The sequence below is a fragment of the Myotis yumanensis genome, unplaced genomic scaffold, assembly GCF_028538775.1.
Source record: "Myotis yumanensis isolate MYYU_CA2020_CCGP unplaced genomic scaffold, mMyoYum1.0.hap1 SCAF_18, whole genome shotgun sequence".
NCBI lineage: Eukaryota > Metazoa > Chordata > Mammalia > Chiroptera > Vespertilionidae > Myotis > Myotis yumanensis.
Window position 1 is genome coordinate 12,848,736 of NW_027223769.1, and position 24,455 is coordinate 12,873,190.

Genomic DNA, 24,455 nt, shown 5'->3' on the forward strand with positions numbered 1-24,455 from the left:
CTCTCCCCCCCACCCCCCCGCGCCCCGCTGCCCCCACCCCCCCTCACCGCTGGGGCGCCCCGCGGGCCGTCCTTGGAAACGGTGACTGGGCATCCCCGATGACGGTTGCTGGGCTTCCCATCCAGGACCACCCGGTCCCATCCGTTAACCCGCCAACCCCGAGGTCAGTTCCACTAGGAACCAATCAGCCGCCAGCTAACTGCACGTGAAGGTAGCGCTTAATTGGCTGGAGATGCGCCAATCAGCGGGGCGCGCAGAGGGGCGGGCCCAGAACAACGGCTGGCGGAAGGGGCTTGGTCCGCGGTGCGTGGAGGGCTTGGTGTGAGGGAGAGCTCGGCCGCCTGCGAAGCGCCTCGCGTGTTCGTCTCCGCCTGCACGCCCACGTCTCAGTGAGCATCGCCCTCCTCCGCGGCCGTCTCAGCGCGGCTCTCAGCCGGCCGGCCCCGCCGGAGCCCTCGGCGTCCGTTGGGTCTGTTAGGGCGGCCTGTCCTGGGCGCCCCGACGTCCCTTCCCCGCAGTAGCGTGTGTCGCGCAGGCAGGGCGGGGACCACCTGAGCACAGGGTGTAGGCGCGGGGCAGTTTGCTGTCTCACTGAGGAGTCGGTGACGGGTCAGGCGTGGGCGTATCCCGGTGCTCAGGCAGGCGCTGCGGTCCAGGGTGTTTGCCTTGTCTCCCACTTGGCTTTTCTGGGTGCTGGCCCTTCTCCCAGCAGCGGGGCCAAACTTCCCGCCTGGGGGGCCGGGCTCCAGCCCCGATGAGCCACGTGAACGGAGCCGGTTGTGGCCCCCAAGGAAGCGGGGTGCTTGGCCGCTATGCAGGGCTCTGCCCACTCCCTCGGTCTTCAGATACTAGCCGGGTGACCTGATCACAATGACCGGAAGCTGTTGTAATCAAATAGCAATAATAGTTATGGTAATAGACACAAAAACACTTGTATCACTCTTCTGGTTTTCAGGTTATCGCTCTGATAAAGTAGCAATGATGAGGATAATATTGACACTCAGAAAGCATTTGTATCATTTACAGTTTCCATATTACCAGACACCTGACACATCCCATTCATGCCGCCGGAGGTTCCAATGGCCAGCATTCTACCATTTGGTGGGCGGGAATGAGGAAGAGTAACAGTCATCCCAGAGACCAAGTACCAGGTTTTTGTGCTGGAAGGAACTTAATTAAATGTGGTTTTGACACTGTTTTCCTTCCGTATTCTAAGTAAGCTAGGGAGGGACTGAGAAAGCATCATAGGTGTGCTCGGCAGCTCCATGCCTTGGGAAGTTCTCACCGTTGGAATGTCCTGTCTTCCCCGAAGGGCCTGGCTGGAGTGTGCCTGAGCCATAGGTTCAGCAGTGAGGGTTCCGCAATAACCTAACCTCCAGGAGCCCAGACAGCACAGGCGCCCACGCACACCTTTTGTTACCACCCAGACCCCCTCTTAGGCTTAGAAGGATGACCCCTTACACCCCTGGGGTTTAATGATAGGAGCCAGTTCCAGGAAGGTGGCCCAGGCCCTCACCCTAGCACTCCTGTATCCAGTTTACACAAAGCCCAGAGCTTTCTCAACCTCATGCTCTTTTTTTCTAGGAAGAGCACATTTCAAACCCTTGGGAAAGAAGTGTGCCTCACAGATCCTTTGGTAAGGAAAGCAAACCCTCAGCTACTTTACCCCAACCCAGCACACCCCTGTGGGGTGGGGAGAGCGGAGAGGTGGGTCAGAAGTAGCATTCATGAGAGGATATGTTGTACACGGGAGTTCATGGTGTAGGGTCATCACCAAGCCCCCCAAAGCTCTATGTAGTGTCACCCACTGCCTATCCCCAGCCCCCAGTTCCTCATGACACTTTGAGACAGGGATTTGGGAGGCCTGGGACAACCGTACTGCCCCCTAACATACCTGCTCTGGGCATCCGCTCCTTCATCTGCCCTGAAGAGGATGACTCTCTCTCCTTCCTGCTCATGGGGGGGCGGGGGTGGGGGGCGGGGGGAAGGATCACAGGGGATGGATGTGGGAGCCTTTGCAAGTGGAAAACACTGGATGCAGATTGACACATAATCAGAGAGAGAGCCATCATCTCTCCTCTAGGGTTGGTTGTATTTCTCATGGCAGTGGGGCAGGAAGCGGCCACCAGTCCCAGCACACCTGTTCTGCAGGCTCTGGCTGTCCCCACCACATACATGACTTTGGAGGGCGAGCCATGGTAGCCTGCCTCTTTCTGAGCTGCAATAGGAGATGAGGCCTGTCCCTGCCCTTGGACATCTTGCCTCAACCCTGGCTCTCTCTGAGCATTGACTTACTCTTCCAGAGAGTTCCTTGGCCTTCGTTACAAATGCAGCATCACATTCAATTGTCTTTTCTGGCTCTTGCTCAGATGTGTCCTGTCCCCAGTGCTGTTCACCGAGAGCCCCTCTGCTGTGAGTACCAGTCCAGATTTGGGGGCCGCCTACCGGTGCCCAGGGCTGAGGCAGCACTACCTTACTGGGTCCCTCTGTCCCTGAGACCCCAAAAGCAGGTAGGTGACTTGAACCAGGGGTTCTTCATCTGGGTCCAGGGTAAACTTAAGGGGACCAGTCACTCCTCAGAATTATATGAATGGGTGTGTGTTTGTTTTTTTGGTTAATCCTCACCTGAGGATATTTTCCCATTGATTTTTAGAGTGGGGGGAGAGAGAGAGAAACATTGATTTAAGAGAGACACATTGATTGGTTGCCTTCTGCATGCACCCTGATCGGGGTGGGGATCAAGCTTGCAACCAAGGTACGTGCCCTTGACCAGAATTGAACCTGGGACTCTATTCTGCAGGCTGATGTTCTATCCACTGAGCCAAACCAGCTAGGCCAGTGGTTGGCAAACTCATTAGTCAACAGAGCCAAATATCAACAGTACAACGATTGAAATTTCTTTTGAGAGCCACATTTTTTAAACTTAAACTATATAGGTAGGTACATTGTTATTAACTTAATTAGGGTACTCCTAAGGCTTAGGAAGAGCCACACTCAAGGGGCCAAAGAGCCGCATGTGGCTCGAGAGCCGCAGTTTGCCGACCACGGGGCTAGGGCATTGGGTTCTTTTAATAAGAGGGAGGAAGTGATTGCTGCATGGACAGACTGTACGGTGTGCCCGTGAAGTCAGTTCCGTTACTCACGTCCTTGAGGGCTGTCAGATAGGCTCGTGCTCTTCTGCTGCTTTCTCCACTGGCCAGCCCCTGGGACCTGGTTCAGTGACTCTCTTGGAAAGCCTCCTCTGGCTTGGAATGCTTTCCTAGCTCCTGTTCCCTGTCCTCCCGGCATTTATTATTTCCCATGGATGGTGTGGTGGAGTGACCCCCAGTGGACAGGATGGAGTTCCATGTGCTTCTAGTGCAGCACTGCCAGGGAGCATGCGTTCAGCAAGTGGTTAGTAGACTGGGTAGAACTGGCCAGAGTGTCCTCATCCTGCCAGGCAAAGGGGTCACAGGCAAGGGGGGGGGGGGTGTCCATGCCATGGTGGCAAGAGGTGCAGAGATTGGGGAGGGTCCTGAGTGCCCCAGGCCTTGTTAGGTCTTCTCCTTTGCCTAAGTCCTCAGATCCCCTCAGCCCTTCCTCTGTAGAGTCATCTGTGCTTTGCAGCACATCTCATACAGGTTGTCTGGTGCTCTTGGCAGCTTTGGGAAGTCAACAGGGTCACTCAAAAGTAGTTTTTATTACTTTCTGTAATGTGTGACATGTGCGCATGGTTGGGAATTCCAGCAGTACAAAGGAGCCTGCCTCCGCCCCCTTTCCTGTTGCTCAGACCCTACCCCAAGGCTTGTGTGTCCTGGAGATTTTCTGTGTGTATCTGCTATCGGTGGAAACAGTGCTGTTTGATGGGGTCTCTAGGAAGACATTCAAGAGACCCACCTATGGGAGGGTGTGACGTGGTAATTTGTGGCACCAGATGCAAAACCAAGAGTGCCCCTGGGTCCCCAGTGTCCCATTTCCGACCCTCCTGCCATGGAAAAAGTCCAGCCTCTTCTTCTTCAAGGCCCAAACGAAGGCAGGTGTCCAAAGATTCTGTGCCGTTAGTCTGGTGTCAGCAACCTCAGTCCCATCCAGGTAGCTTAGCGCCATTCCCAGCTACTGCCGTTGCTGTGCTGCTGGACCCAGGCTCCCGCTTGGGAGCCTGCATTTGGAGTCCCCGGGGCTTCTAGGGCCACATGGTTACTATGGAGAGAGAATGCGCAAACGAACGGGCTAGTGCGCATTACTGGGCTCAATGGGTCCAACTCTTAACCAGTGTATTATTTTCCCAGGCGAGACTGACAGGCTATGCTCACATCTTGGCTCCTACTGCACACGTGTTTACCTCCCCTTTACTGTTCTAGCCTGTTCCCTGGGGAGTGAATGAAGTTGTAACTTCCCAGGGAAGCAAGCCTACGCTCTCTAGTTGATTATGCATAATAACGCCTGATTCCCTCGCCCCCTTCCTTTACTAACATCTTGCTACCTAAGCTGGCATATTCTTTCACTAGTGATGTGTAATAAGTCACCCAACTCCTGGCTTGAAAGAGCAGTCACTGTTGTTATTTGTGTGTCTGGGGGGCAGCCCAGCCCCATGTGTGTCTGGTCTTGAGGCTGGTGGGCTTGCTCAGGCATGGTCTCCCCGTGGCAATGACAAATGAGTAAGAGCAGCTGGAAACCTCTGAGGACCCTTTAGCCCAGGTCCAGATCTGGCTCTCCCTGGTCTAACCAAAGTTGAGGTCTACCCTGTCCCTGCTGGAAGGAACTGCAGAGTCACATGGCAAAGGGGGAGGCTGCAGGGAAAGGGTGAAGAATTGGATGTGGCCCACCATAACTCATGTACAAGCAATATTACACATACATCTTTTTAAAACCGCAAATAGTACAGTGATGTGCTTACAGTGCTATGTTTCCCACTTCACATCATGTCTGACAGACTGCATTACCTTGTTACCAAAGGCCATCCTATTTCCTCTGTCCCTTCCTCTCATCAACTTATTGTTCTTTATTGATGGGCATTCAGGCTCTTCGGTCACAACAGCCAATGCTGCAATGAGTGTTCTGTGCACACATTTTGCAGATGTACACAAGTCCTGGGATGCAGTCTCAGGAATCCATTGCTGGATCGAAGACTGTGATATTAGATTCTGATCAATGTTATCAAAATGCTGGCAAAGCCCTCTTTATGGCTGAGAATGCTGACTGAATGTTGTGCCCAAGGGCTGTTCCTAGAAGCCACCAGGCTCAGGACAGAGGTCTCTTGGGTCCAACCTGTGTGTCCTGCCCCTGCACCACTCGCCATTCAGAGTCCCACTGCATTCAGAGGTACAAGTGGTGGGTAGTGAGGGCAGGGGGACAATGGAGATGCTGGTGCCTCCTGCCCCAGAATGTCATGAAGGGGAGACCTGCTCCCTCAGCTGGGGTGTTGGCGTGTGCTTGTGGGAGGGATGTGGAGAGGAGCTCACCAGGCTCTGTCCCTGAGGCTAAGTTTGTCTGGGGCACAGCTCCACCCACCTTCGGATCTTCCCTTCCTCTCTGTTAGATCCAAAAGATGGTCCAGACTGATATCCCCAAAGCCACCAAGGCGTGCCCCTGCCCAGATCACCACTCTGGGGGCTATCTCCCGATGCCTAGGGATCAGGCTGTGATGCCCTACTGGGTGCCCCGGGTCCTGAGGTCTTGCAAGAAGGTAAGAGGGAGGCTCTCACAGCAAGGAGCCTGAGAGTGAGGGCGGGCCTTTGGGGGGACCCAGAGATGAGGGCGGAAGGTGTTGGGTTCTTTCCTCACAGAGGCCTCCATTGACGTCCTGTGGGAGCGTCCTCTGAAAGCCATGGCAGAGCAGCACAGAGGTGGGGTGTGGTTGGGGCCAGGTCTCATGTCCTGGTGGAGGTTGGGAAGGGGGGTACACTGTTCTCTGAGGAGGGTGCCTGTTTCTGCTGCCCTCCTTACCACCAATTCTCCTACCATCTTAGCACTAGCTAAGTTTAGACTAGGTATTATGGTCAAACATTAGGATCCAGGGTTAGGATTAGGGATCAGTCATCCAGGTGGGTAGTGAGGGCAGGGGAACCATGGAGGCGCTTGTGCCTCCCACCCCTACTCCCTCAGCTGGGGTGTTGGCATGTGCTTGTGGGAGGGATGTGGAGATGAGCTCACTAGACTCTGTCCCTGAGGCTAAGTTTATCTGGGGCACAGCTCCATCCACCTCTTCCCTTCCTCTCTGTTAGATCCAAAATATGGTCCAGACTGATATCCCCAAAGCCACCAAGGCGTGCCCCTGCCCAGATCACCACTCTGGGGGCTATCTCCCGATGCCTAGGGATCAGGCTGTGATGCCCTACTGGGTGCCCCGGGTCCTGAGGTCTTGCAAGAAGGTAAGAGGGAGGCTCTCACAGCAAGGAGCCTGAGAGTGAGGGCGGGCCTTTGGGGGGACCCAGAAATGAGGGGGGAGGGTGCTGGGTTCTTTCCCCACAGAGGCCTCCATTGACGTCCTGTGGGAGCGTCCTCTGAAGGCCATGGCAGAGCAGCACAGAGGTGGGGTGTGGTTGGGAAGGGGGGTACACTGCTCTCCGAGGAGGGTGCCTGTCTCTGCTGCCCTCCTTACCACCATTTCTACTGCCACCTTCTCCTCTTCCTCTTCTCCTTCCCCCCTTACACCACCTTGCTTGCTTCCTCATCACCTTGTCTCCTCCTCTCCACCACCTCTTCCCTCCCTCCCCCCCTTCCAGCTCTCTCAGCCTGTCTGAGCATCCTGTTCTTCTAACCCCACCCCTGGCACACATGGAGGGTGGTGGCAGGAGGGAGGGTATCGGGGAAGGACCATTGCTCTGAGTTTCTGTCTTGGCTCTTTGCTTTGTTTGGCTCTGGGTTGCAAGGCAGTGACTGCAGGTTGGCCAGGTCCAGCCCTCCTTAGCCCCTGGCACCCTTATCCCATGGTGTCCTGGGCGGTATTAGAGCTTCCTTCTGCCTTCACCCACATTCCAGTTGCTGGGTTTCCACCATCAAGCAGTAAACTGTCCCCAGAATTAAGACCCAGAATCCTTTTAAAAGGAGACCAGGGCACTGATGTTTTTCGCTGGCCCTGGCCTCTTTGGTGGTTTCCAGACCAAATTCCCCTTCCCGCCCTTGGATCACCAGGGTGGACACATTTGCTGACATGCTTTTCTTTTAGGTGGTGAAAAGGCAGCAGAGTTTTAAAAGCATTAAAGGTAAATCTCCCCCGGGAAGTCGGGGGGTCTCCTGACCATCGTGATGGGGATGGGGAGACTTCTCTTATCCCAGGTGCCTGTAACACACAGGCATCCACAGACTGGCACACATAGCACTTCTACCCCTGCGCTATTCCCAGGCATCATTAATCACCCACCATCTTTTCCCAATGAACCCAGGGAAGCCTCAGACTTGACCCATCTATCAGCATTTTTTAAAAATTTATTTTTATTGAATTCAGAGGGGGAGGGAGAGGGAGAGAGCGATAGAAACATCAATGATGAGAGAGTATCAATGATCCGCTGACTCCTGCATGCCCTACACTGGGAATTGAGCCCACAATCCGGGCATGTGACCTGACCAGAAATTGAACTGTGACCTCCTGGCTCATAAGTCAATGCTCAATCACTGAGCCATGCCGGCTAGGCCAGCATTGGTTTTTAAGATGAGACCAGTTTGCAGTCTGGAGTTAGAAGGTATTTAAAGTGTTTTTTTAAAATCTCTAATTGTCTATAATTTATGACATACTGTGTGTGTTGTATATACATATATTTATGATAGTTTATATATATATTCATAAAATAGTACACATTTCTACATTGTATATTCATAACATTCTCTGTTCGTGAGACCATATTTATGCATATACTTAATACACAGTATCTTCATACATTCATGTTTGTGACCTAGAATATACACATTCATATATTCATGACATAGTATATACATAGTCATATGTTCATGAAGGAGTACATATTCATGACAAAATATATATCCATTTGTGACCCCTTATCTATATTTAGTTATGCACTCATGTCATACTATACAAGTGTGGCATCTGCACCCTGACCGCTATATCCATTGCCTCTAAAATGAGTGGGTTGGATTTGCTCTTAAAGACCCTTTCTGGTGCTGATGTCCAGTACGTCTGTTTTCTCCACATTGCATGTGAGCAAAGGAGTGGACATGTTTTGTGAGCTTGTACCATGTCCTCCCCTTGGCATGCTGTAGCCAGGCTCTGAGAAGTGAGTACACCTTGATGGAATCTGTAAACACAGGAGGAAATGGTGGATAGCACGATAGGAGGTTGGATGCCCGATGCCAGGGTTCCTGTGACGGGCGAGTAGTTTGAGCAGCCCTCTCAGAGCCCAAGAGAAGCTGGGTGGGAGCATGCTTGGGAAGGGAAGGGCCACTACTTGGCATGCCCATCTCTTCATGTTGCAAAAGATTCATATTTTTTCCTGATTATAAAAGTAACACAATTCGGAGAAGTGTAAATTAGCACAGCCTTTGCCAGGGGGGCAATTTGGAGGTGTCTGTCAAATTTCATAATATGCATAACCCTTAATCCAGCAAGACCACATCCGATCATGTCTGTAGACGCTCCCACATGCACCCGTCTGCAGCAGTGATTTCCAGGGAAAAATATTGGAAGCAATATTTTGGGAGAATGAACATCAGTGGGGGTGTATTTGAAACGTGGCACTTGCCACCTAGAGAATGCAGCTGTTGGGGACAATGAAATGGACCCCCTCCCCCCAGAGAAAAAACATTGTGACATAGGAAAACAAAAGCAAGCCCATACACATTTAAAAGCAAAAGCCCTGGCCCTGGCCAGCATTGCTCAGTGGTGAGAGTGTTGACCTGCGCACCTAAAGGTCGCAGGTTCGATTCCCATTCAAGGGCACCTACCTGGGTTGCACGTGCAGTAGGCAACCAGTCGCTGTCTCACATTGATATTCCTCCCCACCCCTTCCACTCTAAAAATCAATGGAAAAATATCCTCGGGTGAGGATTGACAACAACAACAAAAAAAGAGTAGCAGTTTGTCCTACTATTCTCCTACTGGTACCGAGTTTTTTAAATAAAATGATTTTTAGCTTTTGTATCTGAAACTAGAGCCAATCTTTTGCTTTCTGTTTTGTTAATTGTGCACCCCCACCCCAATTTCTCTTTGCAGGGCCCTTACCTACCCTCCTCCCTGCCCTCATGGGTTACCAGTGACTGTCAACTCAGACATACATTGCCCAGCCCTTATCTGTATCCTAACAGGGCTTTTGCTTTTTTGTTAATCCTCACCTGAGGATTTTTTTTCCCCACTGATTTTTTAGAGAGAGTGGAAGGAAGGGGGAGAAACATCAGTGTGAGAGAACATATTAATTGGTTGCCTCCCACATGCATCCCAACTAGGGCCAGGGATTGAGCCTGCAACCTGAGGTATGTGCCTTTGCCCAGAATCGAACCCAGACCCTTCAGTTTGTGGGCCGACGCTCTATCCACTGAGCCAAACCAGCTAGGGCCACACTCCTATTCTAATTGTATAATCACACACATTTATGGGTTTATTTTTACTGGTTGTTTTTGGCTTTGGATAATACTCTGCATCTTTAAGTAAATCTAAACACGCAGTTAGTTTATTGTTGAATCATATATGTCAACTGATACATTGATAAAAAACAGTATTAGCCCTGGCCAGTTTTTCTCAGTAGTTAGAATGTCAGCCCGCAGCCCAAAGGGTCATGGGTTTGATTCCTGATCAATGTACCTTGGTTGCAGGTTCCCCAGCCCAGGTAGGGAGGCAACCAATCGATGTATCTGTCTTACATCAATGTTTCTGTTTCCCCCCTTCCTCCTCCTTCCCACTCTCTAGAAATCGATGGGAAAAATATCCTTGGGTGAGGATTAAAAACAACAGCAAAAACAGTATTAATTTTTACTCCAACCATTGTTTTATAGTTCAGGCAGTTAATATTAATAATTTTTCAAGCCCTCAAGCCCATTCAAGCCAGAGGTGTTCACTGGAGAGGGCAGTCTCACTGTACAAGCAGAATTAGCATGTATCCCTTTGAGAGCTTCATACAGAGGAACTTGATTTTTTTAGAGAATGGAAGGGAGGGAGGGAATGGGCGGGGGAGAGAGAGATGGATGTGAGAGAGACACATCAATTGGTTGCCTCCCACACTGCCCCCTGCAACCCAGGTATGTGCGCTTGACCAGGAATCGAATCCAAGACCCTTTGGTGTGTGGGCCGATGCTCTAACAACTTGGAAACACTGGCCAGGACTGATTTCTATTTAAAGAGAAAATCTGTATTTCTCATCTTGTAGTTTCTTCTCTTTGCTTTTGCTTAGAATTTTTTTTTAAAGGAAAATATATTTGTTATATTTTATATTAGTAGTGCACCTTCATATCAGTATAATTAGAATGTACGTTTTATAGTAGTAATGCATTAGTAGTATAGTAAATACATGAGTTGTACTATCAGGAGGGCATGTATTTACAAAGTAGATGTCTAGAAACCTGAGAGGGTCAAGGAGATGGGAGCACAGGAATCCCACTGGTGGTTGTGATTGCTATTAACTTTGTATTATGGGGAATTTCAAGTACCCAGATAAGTCCCATGTTTCATCACTCAGCTCCAACCATCAGCTCCTCACCAACCTGGTTTCATCTGAGCTTCACCCACTCTGTTCTTCAATAAATGAATGAATGAATGAATGAATGAATGAATAAATGAATAACAAGAAACAGATCTCAACTAAATTCCATATCCTTTCATCCATAAATGTTTCCGTACCCAGCTCTAAAAGATAAAAACTCAAAAAACAGCCAGGAGGCCCCATGATCACCATGGAAATAAGTAAACAGCCCTCTTCATCTTGATGAATGTTGGCTCAGTGTCCACACCCTGGGGCTGTGACCCATCTTGCTGGGGCACTTGGCTTCCTGCCCTGGGTTCTGGAGGTTGTCTGGTGTGCAGTGTACAAACTTAGGATGGGCCTGTCCCCACACCCGGGCTGGGCCTGACTCGCTTTCTCTGCCTAGAATCCCCCCTGGACTCACACTCCTGGCACCACCGCTGGCGGATCTGCTGCAGCAGACACCTCCTCCTCAAGTGGCTGCAGCTCCAGGCCCTTCACCAGGAAGGGCAGCTGGCCCCGGAGAGGAGAGTGATCCCCCAGCCCTCCTTCCTGCCTCTCTGCCTCAGCTTCCTGGCCTTCCTCCAGGCTGTCTTGAGGGCCATCTCGTTCATTCGGTAAGCAGGCTCGTGGGGACAGAGGTGCCCCAGGCCCACCTCACTCCCTGGGCTGTATGGGAGGCAAAGATGTGGGAGAACTTGGTTGTAGTTCAGCAAAAAAGTGAGAAATGGGTGTGGCCATGGTTAGTGTTATGCGTTATCAAGTCCAGAGTCTTCGTCATACCCAAAGCAGGTGTCTTCTCTCTCATTCCATTGCTTAGTGGAAAAGCAGTCAGATATGATGGAGCTGATGGTGGGGACCGGGACACTTTGGGCCTCCCACCTTTCTTCACCTCTTTTCTGTCCCAAGTTCTAAAATCCTCCTGCCCCCCAAAAACCTCCAGTTCTAGTTCCCATACATTTTCATCATGTCAGGGTTGAAAGTGGATCTTAGAGCTCGCCCAGCTAGCCCTCTGGGATTTGAGCACACTTTTGGGGTGGGACCTGCTGCCTCTCCCTGAGCCCTGCCTCAGTCATCGAGGCTGCATATTGGAAAGCTCTTAACCAATCTGGACCCCACCAGCCTCCACCAGGCCCCACATTTGTCACCTGGAATCCTGCTTAGTCCCTCCTCCAGGAAGCCTCCAGGGTGACTTTAGGGTTCAAGGGATGCCCCCCCTTACCCAGCTTCTTCCTTTAGTCTCCTCTGAAAAAGCCTTCTTCCTCCAAATCCCCCCCCAGCCTCTGCCCCAGTTCACCCATTGTTTCCTAACCATTATCCCATCCAGTCCAATTCCTTTTTATCACACTTCTATGTATATAGACATGCAAATACATATTAATATGTAAATGTATATAATTCTAATTTACATGTATTGACTTGTTTGCTTTGTAATTTTCTGTCTCGTCCATGTAATGTAAGAGGAATATTCTAGAAAATGTCCAGCACCCGAAAACAGTTGTAGGTGTCATTTCCCCATTTTTCTAGTAGTTTGTGTCAGGTCAGCTTTGTCTGTGTCATTCTCCCATGGCCAGAAATGGGAGTCCCTTTCCCCTGTGTCCCACTTGTCTATCCTAGTGTTGGACTCCCTGGGATGATAAACAACCCTGTGATGCACATTCACTTACAAGTGACCTGTAGCTCAGCCTCTCAGGGCATGTGCTCCCAGGAAGGGGCCCGGGCAGGGGTTCGTCAACTTGGAATGACCTGTTAACATGAGTAGGTCAGCGCTGTGAGATTTTCCTTTGCTTTTCATGAAGATTCATCTTTCTTTTTATGCTTGCCAACTCAATGTCAAATTTAGTTGGACTCCTCTGTACCCACTCTGGGAAGAGCAAAGAAGCTTGACTGTAAAGTAGATGGTCAGGGTAGGCCCAAAGGAAAATTGCTGATGCCTTTACAGGTGTTTGCGTTTGAGGCAGGCTCTTCGGGCAGAGGTGCAGGCACCAAGCAGCTGTTTAGGAGAGATATCCTACCTGGATGGGGTGTATGTGGGATGCCCTGGGAGATACCCCAAACCACACAACTAGCTTATCTGAAGAGAAGCCACTGGCCGCCCATCAGTTGGCCTGGCGGAGACTTGCTAGAATTGGAGAGGCCTCGGGAGGGCGTGCGCGCTCAGAACCTTCCTAACAGGGAGCCCCAAGGAAGAGTGACTAAGTCAGGTGCTTGTCTTCTTGATCAGACCTGCTGTAGCTTTCATTCCATTCCATTCCTTTTCTGGTTCTGCAAGGCTGGGACTCTATCCTTGTTCCAGGAGGAGAGAGCGGGCTCTGAGGGGTTGTGTGACTTGCCTGAGGTCCCATAGCTAAAAGTGAGCCAGCTAAGATTTCACTCTGGCGTCGCCTCACTGCACCCCTCTCCTGCCTGGGCTCCTCAGGACTAAGTGCACTGGGCACCTGGATGGCATCTCCCTCCATTGTGGGGTACCCTGCACTCTCCTCCTCATGGAGGCTTCCTGACAGGCCCTGCAAGGGCAGTGTGGGCTCGGCTGGAGGATGTTCCTAGTAACTGTCTTTCTCTTTGCTTTTCAGCCATTTTTGGGGCGTTTGAAGCTGGAATCTTCAGCTAGTATCAAGAACATCAACAAAAATGTCAATCATAATCAAGGTCTTTAATGAAAGTTGTTAAATCAGGAGGAGTCTGTGATAGCCACTCTTTTCACAGATCACATAATTCACACCCAAGATTCAATCCAAGTTATTTCTCATGGGGGGATTCTTGGTTGTACAGAGTTGCTGTGAATGCGGGTGAGATTCTGTTATAAATGTAATCAATAAATGTTATTTGTGAAACTCTAAAGTGGCCACTATATTATTGATAATGATTCCCCCTCATGAAGGAGTGACTTATTTTCTACCTCTGAGTCCCTGTGGGGTGGGAGCCATTTCCAAGTTTCTCTTCCCTCTGCCAAGGACAGCAGAACCTCTGGATGAGGGACCAGAAATGGTTTCAGCATCTGTTTCAGGTGGGCCTCACTTTAAATAGCATAAAGTTGTATGTGAATTGAATTTTTAAAACTGAGATGCCATTCACATACCATAAAATATACTTTAATTAATTAATTAATTTATTTTATTGATTTTAGAGAGAGCAGAAGGAAGAGGGAGAGAGAAACATCAATGTAAGAAACATTGGTGGGTTGCCTCCCATACAAGTCCTGACCAGCGATTGAATCCACAACCTGGGTATGTGCCCTGATCGGGAGTCAAACCCGTGACCTTTCGGTGCATGAGACGATGCTCCAACCAACTGAGCCACACTAGCCAGGGCTAAAACATACCTTTTTAAAGTATATTATTCAGTGGTTTTCAGTATATTTACCACTACCTAATTCTAGACCTTTTTAGTCACCCCCAAAAGAAACCCTGTATCTACCAAGCAGTCACCCCTCCTCCCCGTCTTCCCATCCCCTGGAAACCACTAACCTACTTTCTGACTTTTCCTATTCTGCACATTTCATGTATGTGGGTCTTCTGTGTCTGGCTTCTTTCACTTAGCTGAGTGATTTTTTGTTGTTTTTTTAAATTTTTTTTATTGATTTCAGAGAGGAAGAGAGAGAGAGAAACATCAATGATGAGAGAATCATTGATTGGGTCCTTCTGCACGCACCCTCCTGGGGATCGAGCCTGAAATGAGGGCATGTACCCTGACCGGCAATCGAACTGTGACCTCTTGGTTCATGGATTGATGATGCTCAACCACCGAGACACACCAGCTGGACATTAGCTTAATGTTTTTATTTTCATTCCTCTTGGGTATGTACTTAGGAATGCTGGGTCGTATGGCAACTTTCTCACCACAGTGGAAAACTGCACCATTTTATTTTTTATATTCCTGTTAGCAAGACATGAGGGTTTGGATCTCTCCGTATCCTCTCCAATACTTAGTATCTGTCATTTTGCTACTAGCCATCCTTTTGGTTGTGAAGTAGTATCTCACTGTGGTTTTGATTTGCATTTCCCTAATGACTAAAGATATTGAGCATCTTTTCATATGCTTATTGGCTATTTGTATATCTTCTTTGGAGAAATGTCTATTCAACCCACTGTGTATATTTTAATTGGACTGTCTTTTTTTTATTGTTAAATTTGTGTTATGTATTCTGGATACTATATATTTATCAGAAAATAATTGAAAATATTTTCTCCTATTCTGTGGGTTGCCTTTTCACTTTTTTAAAAAAATCTTTTTCACTTTCATTTTTTAAAAATCCTTTTCACTTTTTAAAAAAAATCCTCACCCGAGGATATTTTTCTACTGATTTTCAGAGAGAGTGGAAAGGAGGGAGGGAGAGAGAGAAATAGAAAGAGAGGGAGAGATAGAGGGAAACATTGACATTAAGAGAGACACATGGATTGGTTGCCTCTTGCATGAGCCCCAGTTGGGGCTCAGGGAATCGAACCTGTAACCTGGGTATGTGCCCTTGACTGGGAATCAAACCTGTGACCCTTCAGTCCTTCTAACCATTGAGCAACTGTCCAGGGCTCACTTTATTATTTCTTACCTGGGAATGGAACTCACCACCTTCTGGTGCACAGGACAATGCTCTAACTAACTGAGCCACACTGGCCAGGGGCCTTTTCACTTCCTAATGTCCTTTGACAAAAATTTTTCAATTTCAGTCATCTCAATTCTCTAAGGTTGCTTGTTTTCTAAGTCATATGGTCATTTCTAAGAAACCATTGCACAATCCGATTTTACAAAGTACATGTGAATCTATGTTGTCTCTTAACAGATTCATAATTGATCTCTTACATTTTTTTAAATCTATTTTGAGTTAATTTTTGTAATGTTTTTATATGGTGTGAGGTAGGGTTCTGGGCTCATTATTTTGCATGTGGATATCCAGTTGTCATACATAACATTCATCAAATGATAAAATTATAGCTATGGAGAACAGAGTAGTGGTTGCCAGGGGTTCAGGAGCTGGTGAGGTAGGAGGGAAATGGGTGTGCATATACAAGGGCAACATGAGGCATCCTTGTGATGGAAATATTTTGTATCTTGACTTTTATCAGTGTTCTGGTTGTGATATTGCACCATAGTTTTGCAAGATGTTACCAACTGGGCAAACTGGATGAAGGTAACGGGCTCTCTATTTTTTCTTATAAGTACATGTGAATCTACAATGATCTCAAAGTAGTGGAACCAAAGCAGTACAGTTTGCTTTGGGCGATTTTGAGAATACAGGAAAGTACTCAAATCCCCCACCCTGAGCTAACCTCTGTCACTGACCAGGAGGAAGGAATGGACAGATTCCCACAGGAACAGACTCTGGGATGTGTGAACGGGGTGTCCATTTTAGAGACTGAAGAAGTCTAGTCGAGAGGACTGGTTGCCACAGACATGCAGGACAAAGACAGCTCAGTCACGGCCCAGTGGCTGGCCCTGCGGGGTGTGTGGGCACATCCTTCCCTCTGAGCTGGCTGTGGCGGTGGGCCTCCAGGCTCCCTGCGGGAGGCACAGCTGCCTTCTCCTGGGTGCATCTTCAGAGTCGCAAGGGCTACATAAGCATCAGGCATTCAGTCAGCAAACCATGTTGCTGATTATGTGCCAGGCATTGGGGAGAGAGTGTAAGAAGATGTGCCTGAACCCCAAGTTGCTCTCAGGCAGATGGTGGTGTTAAGAGTGAAGTACATGTGAGCATGGGAGTGGGAGGGCAGGGGACATTGTCCATGTCACATCCTGCTCACATGCCCGTGTTGCCCCAAGGACCATCAGTCTCTGACTGGAGTGACCTCTGGCTGCAGGAGTCTGTGCAGGAACAGGTTGGATGTGTTGGGGAGTGACACCCCAGGGAGCAGCCCTCAACCAGTGATGGTGGGAGATGTGGATAAACAGTCTCTTCCCCCTCTGAGCTGTGTTCTGCACTGTCTCCTGAGGGTCCCAGCAGGCTGAGCCCCAACTGACACGGGTCACCTTCCTGGAAATGTCCTTTGTCCTGGCTCCTTTCCTTCCCTGCCTTCCTTCCGCACTTCCTCACAAGGCTTCCTGGATTACCTCTCAATAAAACACTCAATCCTTGCCTCAGGCTCTGTGCTCTGTTTGGAACCTCAGATAAGGCAAGGCATGCTGACTCGGTCTTGAGGGTCAGGAACGGTTCCTGGGGGCGGGCCATCTGAGCTGAGACTTGAAGATGAGTCTGGTTATCCCAGCAACAAAGGATGAGGACAGAATGTCTGGGCAGAGGCACACAGTGTGAAGGCCTCCAGGGGTAGTCTGGGGTGTGCAACCCACATAGGAAGCTCATGCTTGGGAGGGGACAGCGATAGAAGATGGAGCAGGGGCCAGACAGTGGGGGCTTTTAGGATCACAAGTGCATCAGACTTGCACTTGGTAAAAGGCACTATGGCTGAACCAAGCTGAATGGAATGGAGGGTGAGAATGGATGCGGAGACCCCTTGGAGGCTAGGGCAGAAAACCTGGCAGGGCACGTGATGTGAGGGAGGACAGTGCCCGGACCTCAGTGGCGGCAGCCATGGTTTTCTCCCAGGTATGGAGGAGTATTTGGCCCCGTCATTCTGAAATCTGTCCAGAGGTGCTCCAGTGGAGTGACAGCCACCTGTCCTTAATGCAGTGACAACTTGGCTTCAGTGGCCCACGCTGGACATGCTGTGACCACACAGCATGTCTGTGTGGTCACCAGACCTGAGCCCAGGCACTCCCTGCCTGCGTGAGTTTTCTTGAAGACGCCTTGAGGAGCCACGAGAGAGCATTGCCTGAAAGTCTTGGCCTGGCATCCTCCCAGAGAAGCCAGAGGTCAGGACTGGAAGCTGCTCCATCGCCTTCTAGGGCTGCTGATTGCTGTCTCCGGGAGAGGCCCTGGAGTGTGTGACCTCTGGGCAGAATGTGTCCCAAGTAGTCTGAGGGGTTTGGGGAAAGATGTTCCTGTATCTGGGGCACCTCAGGCTCAAGTCAGGGAACACAGAGAAACACCTCCTCACCCCTCCCTCCCTTTTCCATCTCTCTGTCCCATAAAATTTACTGAGCAGTTGCCATGCAGTACAGCTCATCAGGAGAACACTCCGTGATGGCATGTTCTAGATCTGCACCTTTCCGGACAGGAGCCACAAGCCACATGTGGCTACTGAGCACTTGAAGTGTGGCCACTGCAACTGAGGTTCTGAATTTTTTAAAAATATGTTTTTATTGATTTTAGAGAGGGGGGAAGGGAGAGGGATAGAGAGATAGAAACATCGATGAGAGAGAAACATCGATCTGCTGTGTCCTGCAGGACCCCTACTGGGGAATGAGCCCACAACCCAGACATGTGCTCTGACCAGGAATCGAACTGGTGGCCTCTTGGTTCATAGATTAATGCTCAACCACTGAGCCACCAGCCAGGCCTGAGGTGTTTTTTTTTTTTAATCCTCATCCAAGGATATGTTTATTGATTTGAGAGAGAGGGAGAGAGAGAAACATTGATGTGAGGGAGAAACATTGACAGTTGCACATGTCCCGACTAGGGATTGAACCCCCAACCCAGGTATGTGCCCTGCCTGGGAATTGAACCTGCAACCCTCTTGATGTACGGGATGACTCTCCAACCAACTGGGGCTGAGGTTCTGAATTTTAATATTTGTTCACTTTAGTTCAACTTGGAACAGCCATGTATGCTTGGTGACTAGCACATTGGACAGCACAGGCTGTAGCCCTGTGGCTGCTGCCCTCCACCGTCCTCCCTGCTGGCTGATGTGACAGCACCATGGGATCCTTCCAGGCTTCCAGAATGTTCCCTGACCCTGGTTACAGCATTTTCTTTAGAAATGTTGATCAGCTTCTTGCCATTCAAACCTTTTTAGTGTGAGAGTGAGGGCAGTGGGTTCTCTGGCTGCCTCGTCTTCGCCTTGAGCTCTCTGGTTCCCAGGTATGCTGAAGACTCATGACAGCTCACCAGGTGGGGCGGCCACTCATTCCAGAACAGTGTGGAGACCCAGGCCCCAAGAGGGTGGCAACCTGCTGCCCTCCCTCCCCACAGAGCCAGCCTGCTCCCAGGGACGTCAGGGACTGGAGGCCGCTCCATCCGGCCTGGCCTTTCCTCAGAGAAACTGTCTCTTTTTTTCTGAGAAGCCTGCCTGCTGCCTGCTCAGGGACAAGGACAGTGCACCATTGGAGAAACCATCCTTTGAAAAGATGATGCTGGAGAATGTGGCCAAACCACTGCCACAGCAAAAGCAGCCTCATCAAACCCAGATAACTGAGAAGCACCTCAACATTCATCGAGGGGTACATCTCTCCACCCAGCTGGCCATCCCCTCCTTGTCCCAGTCAGGGGCCTGGCCCAGACCTCTGCCCCAGCGTGGTGGGGGGTGACCAGGGACAGGACGACAGACTCTCCAGTGCTGCAGGGACACCTCGTAGGGGCAGGTCTTGGGAGGCTGCCTGGTAGTTGAAACAACAAAAGCCTGCAGCGGGCAGGGAGAATGTTCTGGGTAGAGGGAAGGACAGGATCCTTTTGGGGCTAATGGTGGTTTAAAATGTCAGGCTTTTGCTCTGACTGGTGTGGTTCAGTGGTTAGAGTGTCGACCCACACACTGAAGGGTTGCAGGTTCGATCTTCAGCCCCAGTTGGGGCATCTGTGGGAGGTAACTAATCTCTCTCCATTTCTCTCTCAATCTGCCCCCCCCCCTCTCCCTTCCACTCTTTAAAAAGTCAATGGAAAAATATCCTTGGGTGAAAATTAACAACAACAAAAGTTAGGCTTTTAAAAGTGCAGATGAAGGGCCCCAAACTACTGATCATAATTGTCTTCCCAGGACAGGAAAGGGTCCTGCGAGAGCCAGAGAATCTCTTTCAACCTCTCGTCAGGGAGATTCCCTAAATTCACCTTCCAGAAAAAGTCCTTCGCAGCCAATTGAGAGCTGGTCCCTTTGCTGCAAACTCGTTTCCCTTGGATTCCAGAACAACGGCCGGCCTCTTCCTGCCAGAGTGATTCTTGTATTTGACGAACCTCTCAGCTCTGGGATGAAGCAGACCCCACTGTTTCGGGAGCAGGGTGACTGGCTTTCCTATCAAGTGAGTGCTTGGCTCATCCTCAGTCCTGAGAACCCGGCCACACTGTCAGCTTGGCCCGTCAACTGCTGCACGGAGCAGCTACGAGCGAGCCCTCTGCCCATGCCATGAGCTGGAGATCACAGAGGTTATTTGACAGCAACCAGCTCCCCACAGCTTGAAATGCCACAGTCTGAATGGAAAACTGTCTCGGAGCTCTCAATAGCCACCGAATCTACCGAGATTCCAGGCTCAAACAGGCTCCCGTGCTTCTGCTCCATCCACATGGGCCAAGGAGGCAGACAGTGCCCAGACTTGGGAAACACGCAGATTGGAGAACGAGCATCCAAACTATGAAGGGCTATGGCCGGCCATCGGGTTCCTGTAGTGACAGGTGTTTCTGGTTGACAGTTTTCCCCACCACAGAACTCCAAGATTTATCTACTTGGTTATTCATTACTTGTTCAACAGCCCTTTTCCCCCCTCAGGGGTCAGAGATGAGGACTTGGACATCTTTCGGGGTCATCTTGCTGACCACAGCTCCCTTGAAGTCTTGACTAGCACATTCACTGGTACAAATCTTCCGAAAGGCTCTTATGCTCTAAGCCAGAGCCCTGTCACCTTCTGCTACCCACGGCTCCTCTGCCTACTCCAACTTGATGATCACATGGGGTTTGGTGCTGTGGTGCCCTGTGGGGAGCCTGGAAGTGCAGATGTTATGTTGGGTCTTCATGCCCCGGCTTTACACTGGGCTCCACACTAAGGACAATGGAAGAGTGGATGCTGGGAAGACGATTAGCAGTCTCTGCCAAGTTTAATCTTGGGAACAGCCCAACAACACAGCCATTTCATCTTCCCATTTCAAAGATGAGGAAACTGAGCCTCAGAGAAGTTGTGTAACTTGCCATACTTTTGAATGCCTGAAAACGAAGGGATTCTGTGGGCATGGGAAGCAGGTAAGTTACCGAGAATGCAAGGGCCACAGGCGTGACTGGTAAGCACAGAACATCCCACACATGGAAATCACCTGTAGAACCACAACGGAGCTTGTGTACAGGTGCTGGCGGGAGAGTGCTGCCTGGGTCCTGGATGGAATGATTTGGGCATCTGAGGCATAGGGGTACTGTTGGCCACTCCCAAAGGTCTGGTAGGACATTCCTATAAATGTAATGTTTTACTAACTTACCTGGGCAACTGTGACATGGGAAGTCACCTTCTGCTGCCCACGGCTCTTCTGCCTGCTCCAAACTGATGATCACATTGGGTTTAGTGCTGTCGTGCACTGTGCGTGAGAAATAGAGCTGGGCTTGGGCCAGCTGCTCGGTTTCCATATCTCTGGGTAGAAGGTGTGGCCTCAGAGGCTGTTTCATAAGGTGACCTGTTTTGCATCTTATCAAAATTAGAACCCTTTGACGGAGAAGCTGATATACAAATATTTTACCCGGTGCCCAAAAGGAATTGAATGTCTTATCACTTATTTCTTCAAACTCAAGGACAAAATCACTGACTAGAAGCCCCCACATAGCAGCCCAGAGAGCAAGCTCTCCTCGCCCAGGAGACGCGATGGCTGTAGTTCTCAGCGTCACATCCCTGCAGGCTGCCTTCCCGCTGGGACCCGCTGCTGCCTCTCCTCCTGGGTGAAGTCCACGGCAACGGCCTTGAAGGACACTAGCCCCTGTGACAGCACTGTGGTCGGAACTGGGTGACGCAGAGAAGGCGTCTGGGCAAGAGCTTACCAAGCTCACTGGTAAAGTCAGCCCTGAACACTGTACATATTTTTATGTTACAGATTGTGGAAGGAAACAAACCATATTGGAAATGCATGGCCTTTGTGTTCCTTCTCAGGTCAAAAACAAAAAACCCTCGCCGCCCCCCCCCCCCCCAAAAAAAAACCACACAAAAAAAACAAACAAAAAAACCCACACACCTGAGTTCCGATTTTGCAACGGAAATGTCTGATTTTCGGGCCTATAAGAGGAGTAAAATATCATTTCTGCTCTCAGAAAGCTGATGTCCCGACAAGGAGATACGTGTAAACGAACATGCCCATTTTATCTCTTGTCATTTTCTTCAGTCACCTTTGCTGGTGGCTCCTCCTCTTCCCTGCCTCTTCCTGCTGGTGCTCAGACTCTCCCTGGTCTGCTCCTCCCACACTGGCTGCGGGGCGGTCCCCTCCGCTGTCAGATCTTTGAGCCTCTGACTCCTATTCTCACAGCTCAAAGAAGTGCCCTCCTGGTCTCTCTGCCCCATGCCAACCTCCTAACATTGACGGGGCTTCCTTTGTGCCATTGGCATTTTTCACACCTCATCTCTTCCTCCGCCTTCATCCTGTAGAATACAAGCTCAGTGCTCAGGAAGCCTAATCTGGCAACTCTTGTTAAACCCCCTCCACCTTGTATGTATCACTCTAATAACACCTCCGCATTCACGCAAGCAACCAGTATTTACTGCTGCAAGAATGAGATACTTGAGCTAAAACTGGAAGGAAGTAGAAAACTTGGTCCATGGCCTCTCCCCTGCCTCTCCTGCGCCCTTGTGGGCAGTAGTGACCTGTGCAGCAGCGGTGGCAGGATTGTGGCTGAGCACATTAGCAAGTTGGTGCTGGCGGTGGCCGGCTCCACGTGCTTTTGCTCATCCTGTGGTCCTGGGCCGACCTCTTCCCCATGCCCCACCCGCACTGCGAGTACTACTGTCCTGGTGTGAGCTGGTGTGCTCGCTGTACTTCCACATGAAGGGCGACGAAGCGATCGTCTTTCTGCACGTCCAGCAGATGGGCGGCCCCACCTTCAGCTGACGCCTCCTGCAGAATGCATCTCCAGGTGCCCTGTGCCTGCCCGCTGGGCCCATCCCCCCAACCGCCCGGAGACCTGGCTCTTCTCCCGCTTTTCTACCGCTGGAGTTGGGGCTGCACTGGACTGAATCCAGCTCCCCAACTGCGTGCCCCGCCTGCTGGGCCACCCTGACCCCGCCGCACTGCACACGCACAGGACGTTCTACGACCGCTCTGCTGCGGGGCCCTGTGCCCCGCTGCCTGAGTGAGTGGCGGCCCGTGCAGCGTGGGGCCATCTGTGTGGCGGGCGCACACCCCCACCCGAGGAGCTACTGCCCTGTTAGGAGGGCACGGCCTGGTCAGGCTGCACTCAGCAGGAGTTCATGGACCGCCCCTCCCACCTGGCCAACAGCCACCAGGTGCGCATGCTGGCCACTGAGTCAGGTGGGCGGCTACAGCCTGTTCTTCATTCCCGAGGGCGCGGCCGCTGCTGCTGGAGAGGACCAAGGAGAAGCCGCGGGCTCGGCCTTGTTTGGCCTGACAGCGTTCCAGCGCAAGACGCAGCACCTGTTTGAGGGACGTTCAATCTCAAGGTGACCAGGCCCTTCATGCAGGACAACAGCACCAGGGCGGGCGGCCTGGAGGCGGATGAGGACACTGTCCAGCGCCTGGAGGAGCTCAATGACCTGGACATGCAGCTCTATGACTCTGCCAAGGGCCTGCTCCAGCAGCGCTACCAGCTCCCGGAGCGCAGGGAGCAGCATCCCAGAAGCCAGGGGGAATGCCCGCTGCACGGAGTCAGAGAGGCGCTGCCTTGGGAGGGCACCGAGGAGCCAGGCCGTGTGCCCCCTGAGGACATGAGCCACATCATGGAGACGTGGTAGTGGCGGCCCCTCAGGGGCCGTGGGGCGAGGCAGGTGAGATCAGATAGACTGTTCACAAGGCGCTGCCCAGGGCTCGGATGGGAAGAGAGTCCCACATCCGCTCACAGAGGGTAGGTGCATCCTGAACAAAGACCAAGGTGGCCGTGCTGGCCCAGTGGGGCTGGTTCTCGCGGTGTCCCCAGGCCTGAGGTCTGAGGAACCAGTCTGTGTCACTCACTGGCTCAGTGGAAAGTGAGCTTGAAGGATGCCCCAGTCAGGTCTGCACAGACCGGGGCAGGTGGCATCTCTGCTCTCCAGGGTCCCACCTCACTTCACAACAGCTGAAAGTTTGAAGACAAGAAAGAGACAGTGGAGCTGGGAGTGGAGAGTGGCCCTGCCAGACCAGGAGTGTGCTCCACACCCACTATGCACATACCCACTCTGCTTGCACAGGCCAGTAGGGCTTCTTCAGGCTCAAGCGACCCCAGCAGCCCCTGGGCCTCCAGTGGCCCCATTGGCTCAGGCCTGAATGAGGCCCTCCTCCCTGAGACCATGTGCAGCCCTTTGAGGTGTTGTGAGGAGTGGAGCGCCACACTTGCCCATCTTCACTGTCAGGGCCACCCATCTGAACCAGGAAGACTCTAGTCCAGCCCCTGGGAAGCCCCTCCCCTCTCTGGCTTCCTGCTTTGGGTCAGGAGATCAGGGCACACCTCCTGGCTCCCCACCCCCTTTCTGAAGTCATTAGATGGAGGAGGCTGTGGGGAATGCACCCAGGAGTGGGAAGCTGCACCCAAACTGGCCTTGGGGTGACCACCCAGTCAGCCCAGCTCAGATAGTAGGGGGGATCGTAGTTGAGGGCCCCTACCCTGTTCTCCTTTCTGACACCTGGTACTTGTTAGTGGACTGCCCTGGCCCTAAGCCCATCACTTGCACATTTATTCAGAGCCCCTACCCTACTGCTACCACCACCCCATGTATAAAAGCTGTTAAGCCTCTGTTGGCGGGAACATGGCAGACCACAGCTGCTGCCCACGGCCATGCGTCGTCGGGGCCATGGTGGTTCAGGATGGCCTGGAAAGGAGACCGGGCTTTCAGGTTCTCAGCTAGGTTCAGAGAAATGGCTTTAGTAGACTCCCTGTTACCCACATTCACAGCCCTCCCCACCCTGGCTCTCCCTGCAGTTCC

At 51.2% G+C, this 24,455-nt stretch overlaps 1 protein-coding gene and 1 pseudogene across 1 annotated transcript; both read left to right on the forward strand.

Annotated features, from left to right (window-relative positions):
* The first annotated feature begins 225 nt into the window (after positions 1-225).
* On the forward strand, positions 226-13,429 carry CUNH16orf95 (chromosome unknown C16orf95 homolog). The gene is made up of 8 exons (XM_070399048.1): positions 226-389; positions 1,585-1,636; positions 2,370-2,510; positions 5,519-5,665; positions 6,204-6,350; positions 7,148-7,184; positions 11,011-11,221; positions 13,178-13,429. Exons 3-8 carry the CDS (start codon positions 2,370-2,372, stop codon positions 13,194-13,196), a joined length of 702 nt encoding a protein of 233 aa, XP_070255149.1. The 5' UTR covers positions 226-389; positions 1,585-1,636; the 3' UTR covers positions 13,197-13,429.
* A 7,771-nt stretch (positions 13,430-21,200) lies between these two features.
* LOC138997342 (heparan-sulfate 6-O-sulfotransferase 1 pseudogene) lies at positions 21,201-23,291 on the forward strand (annotated as a pseudogene).
* The last annotated feature ends 1,164 nt before the right edge of the window (positions 23,292-24,455 follow it).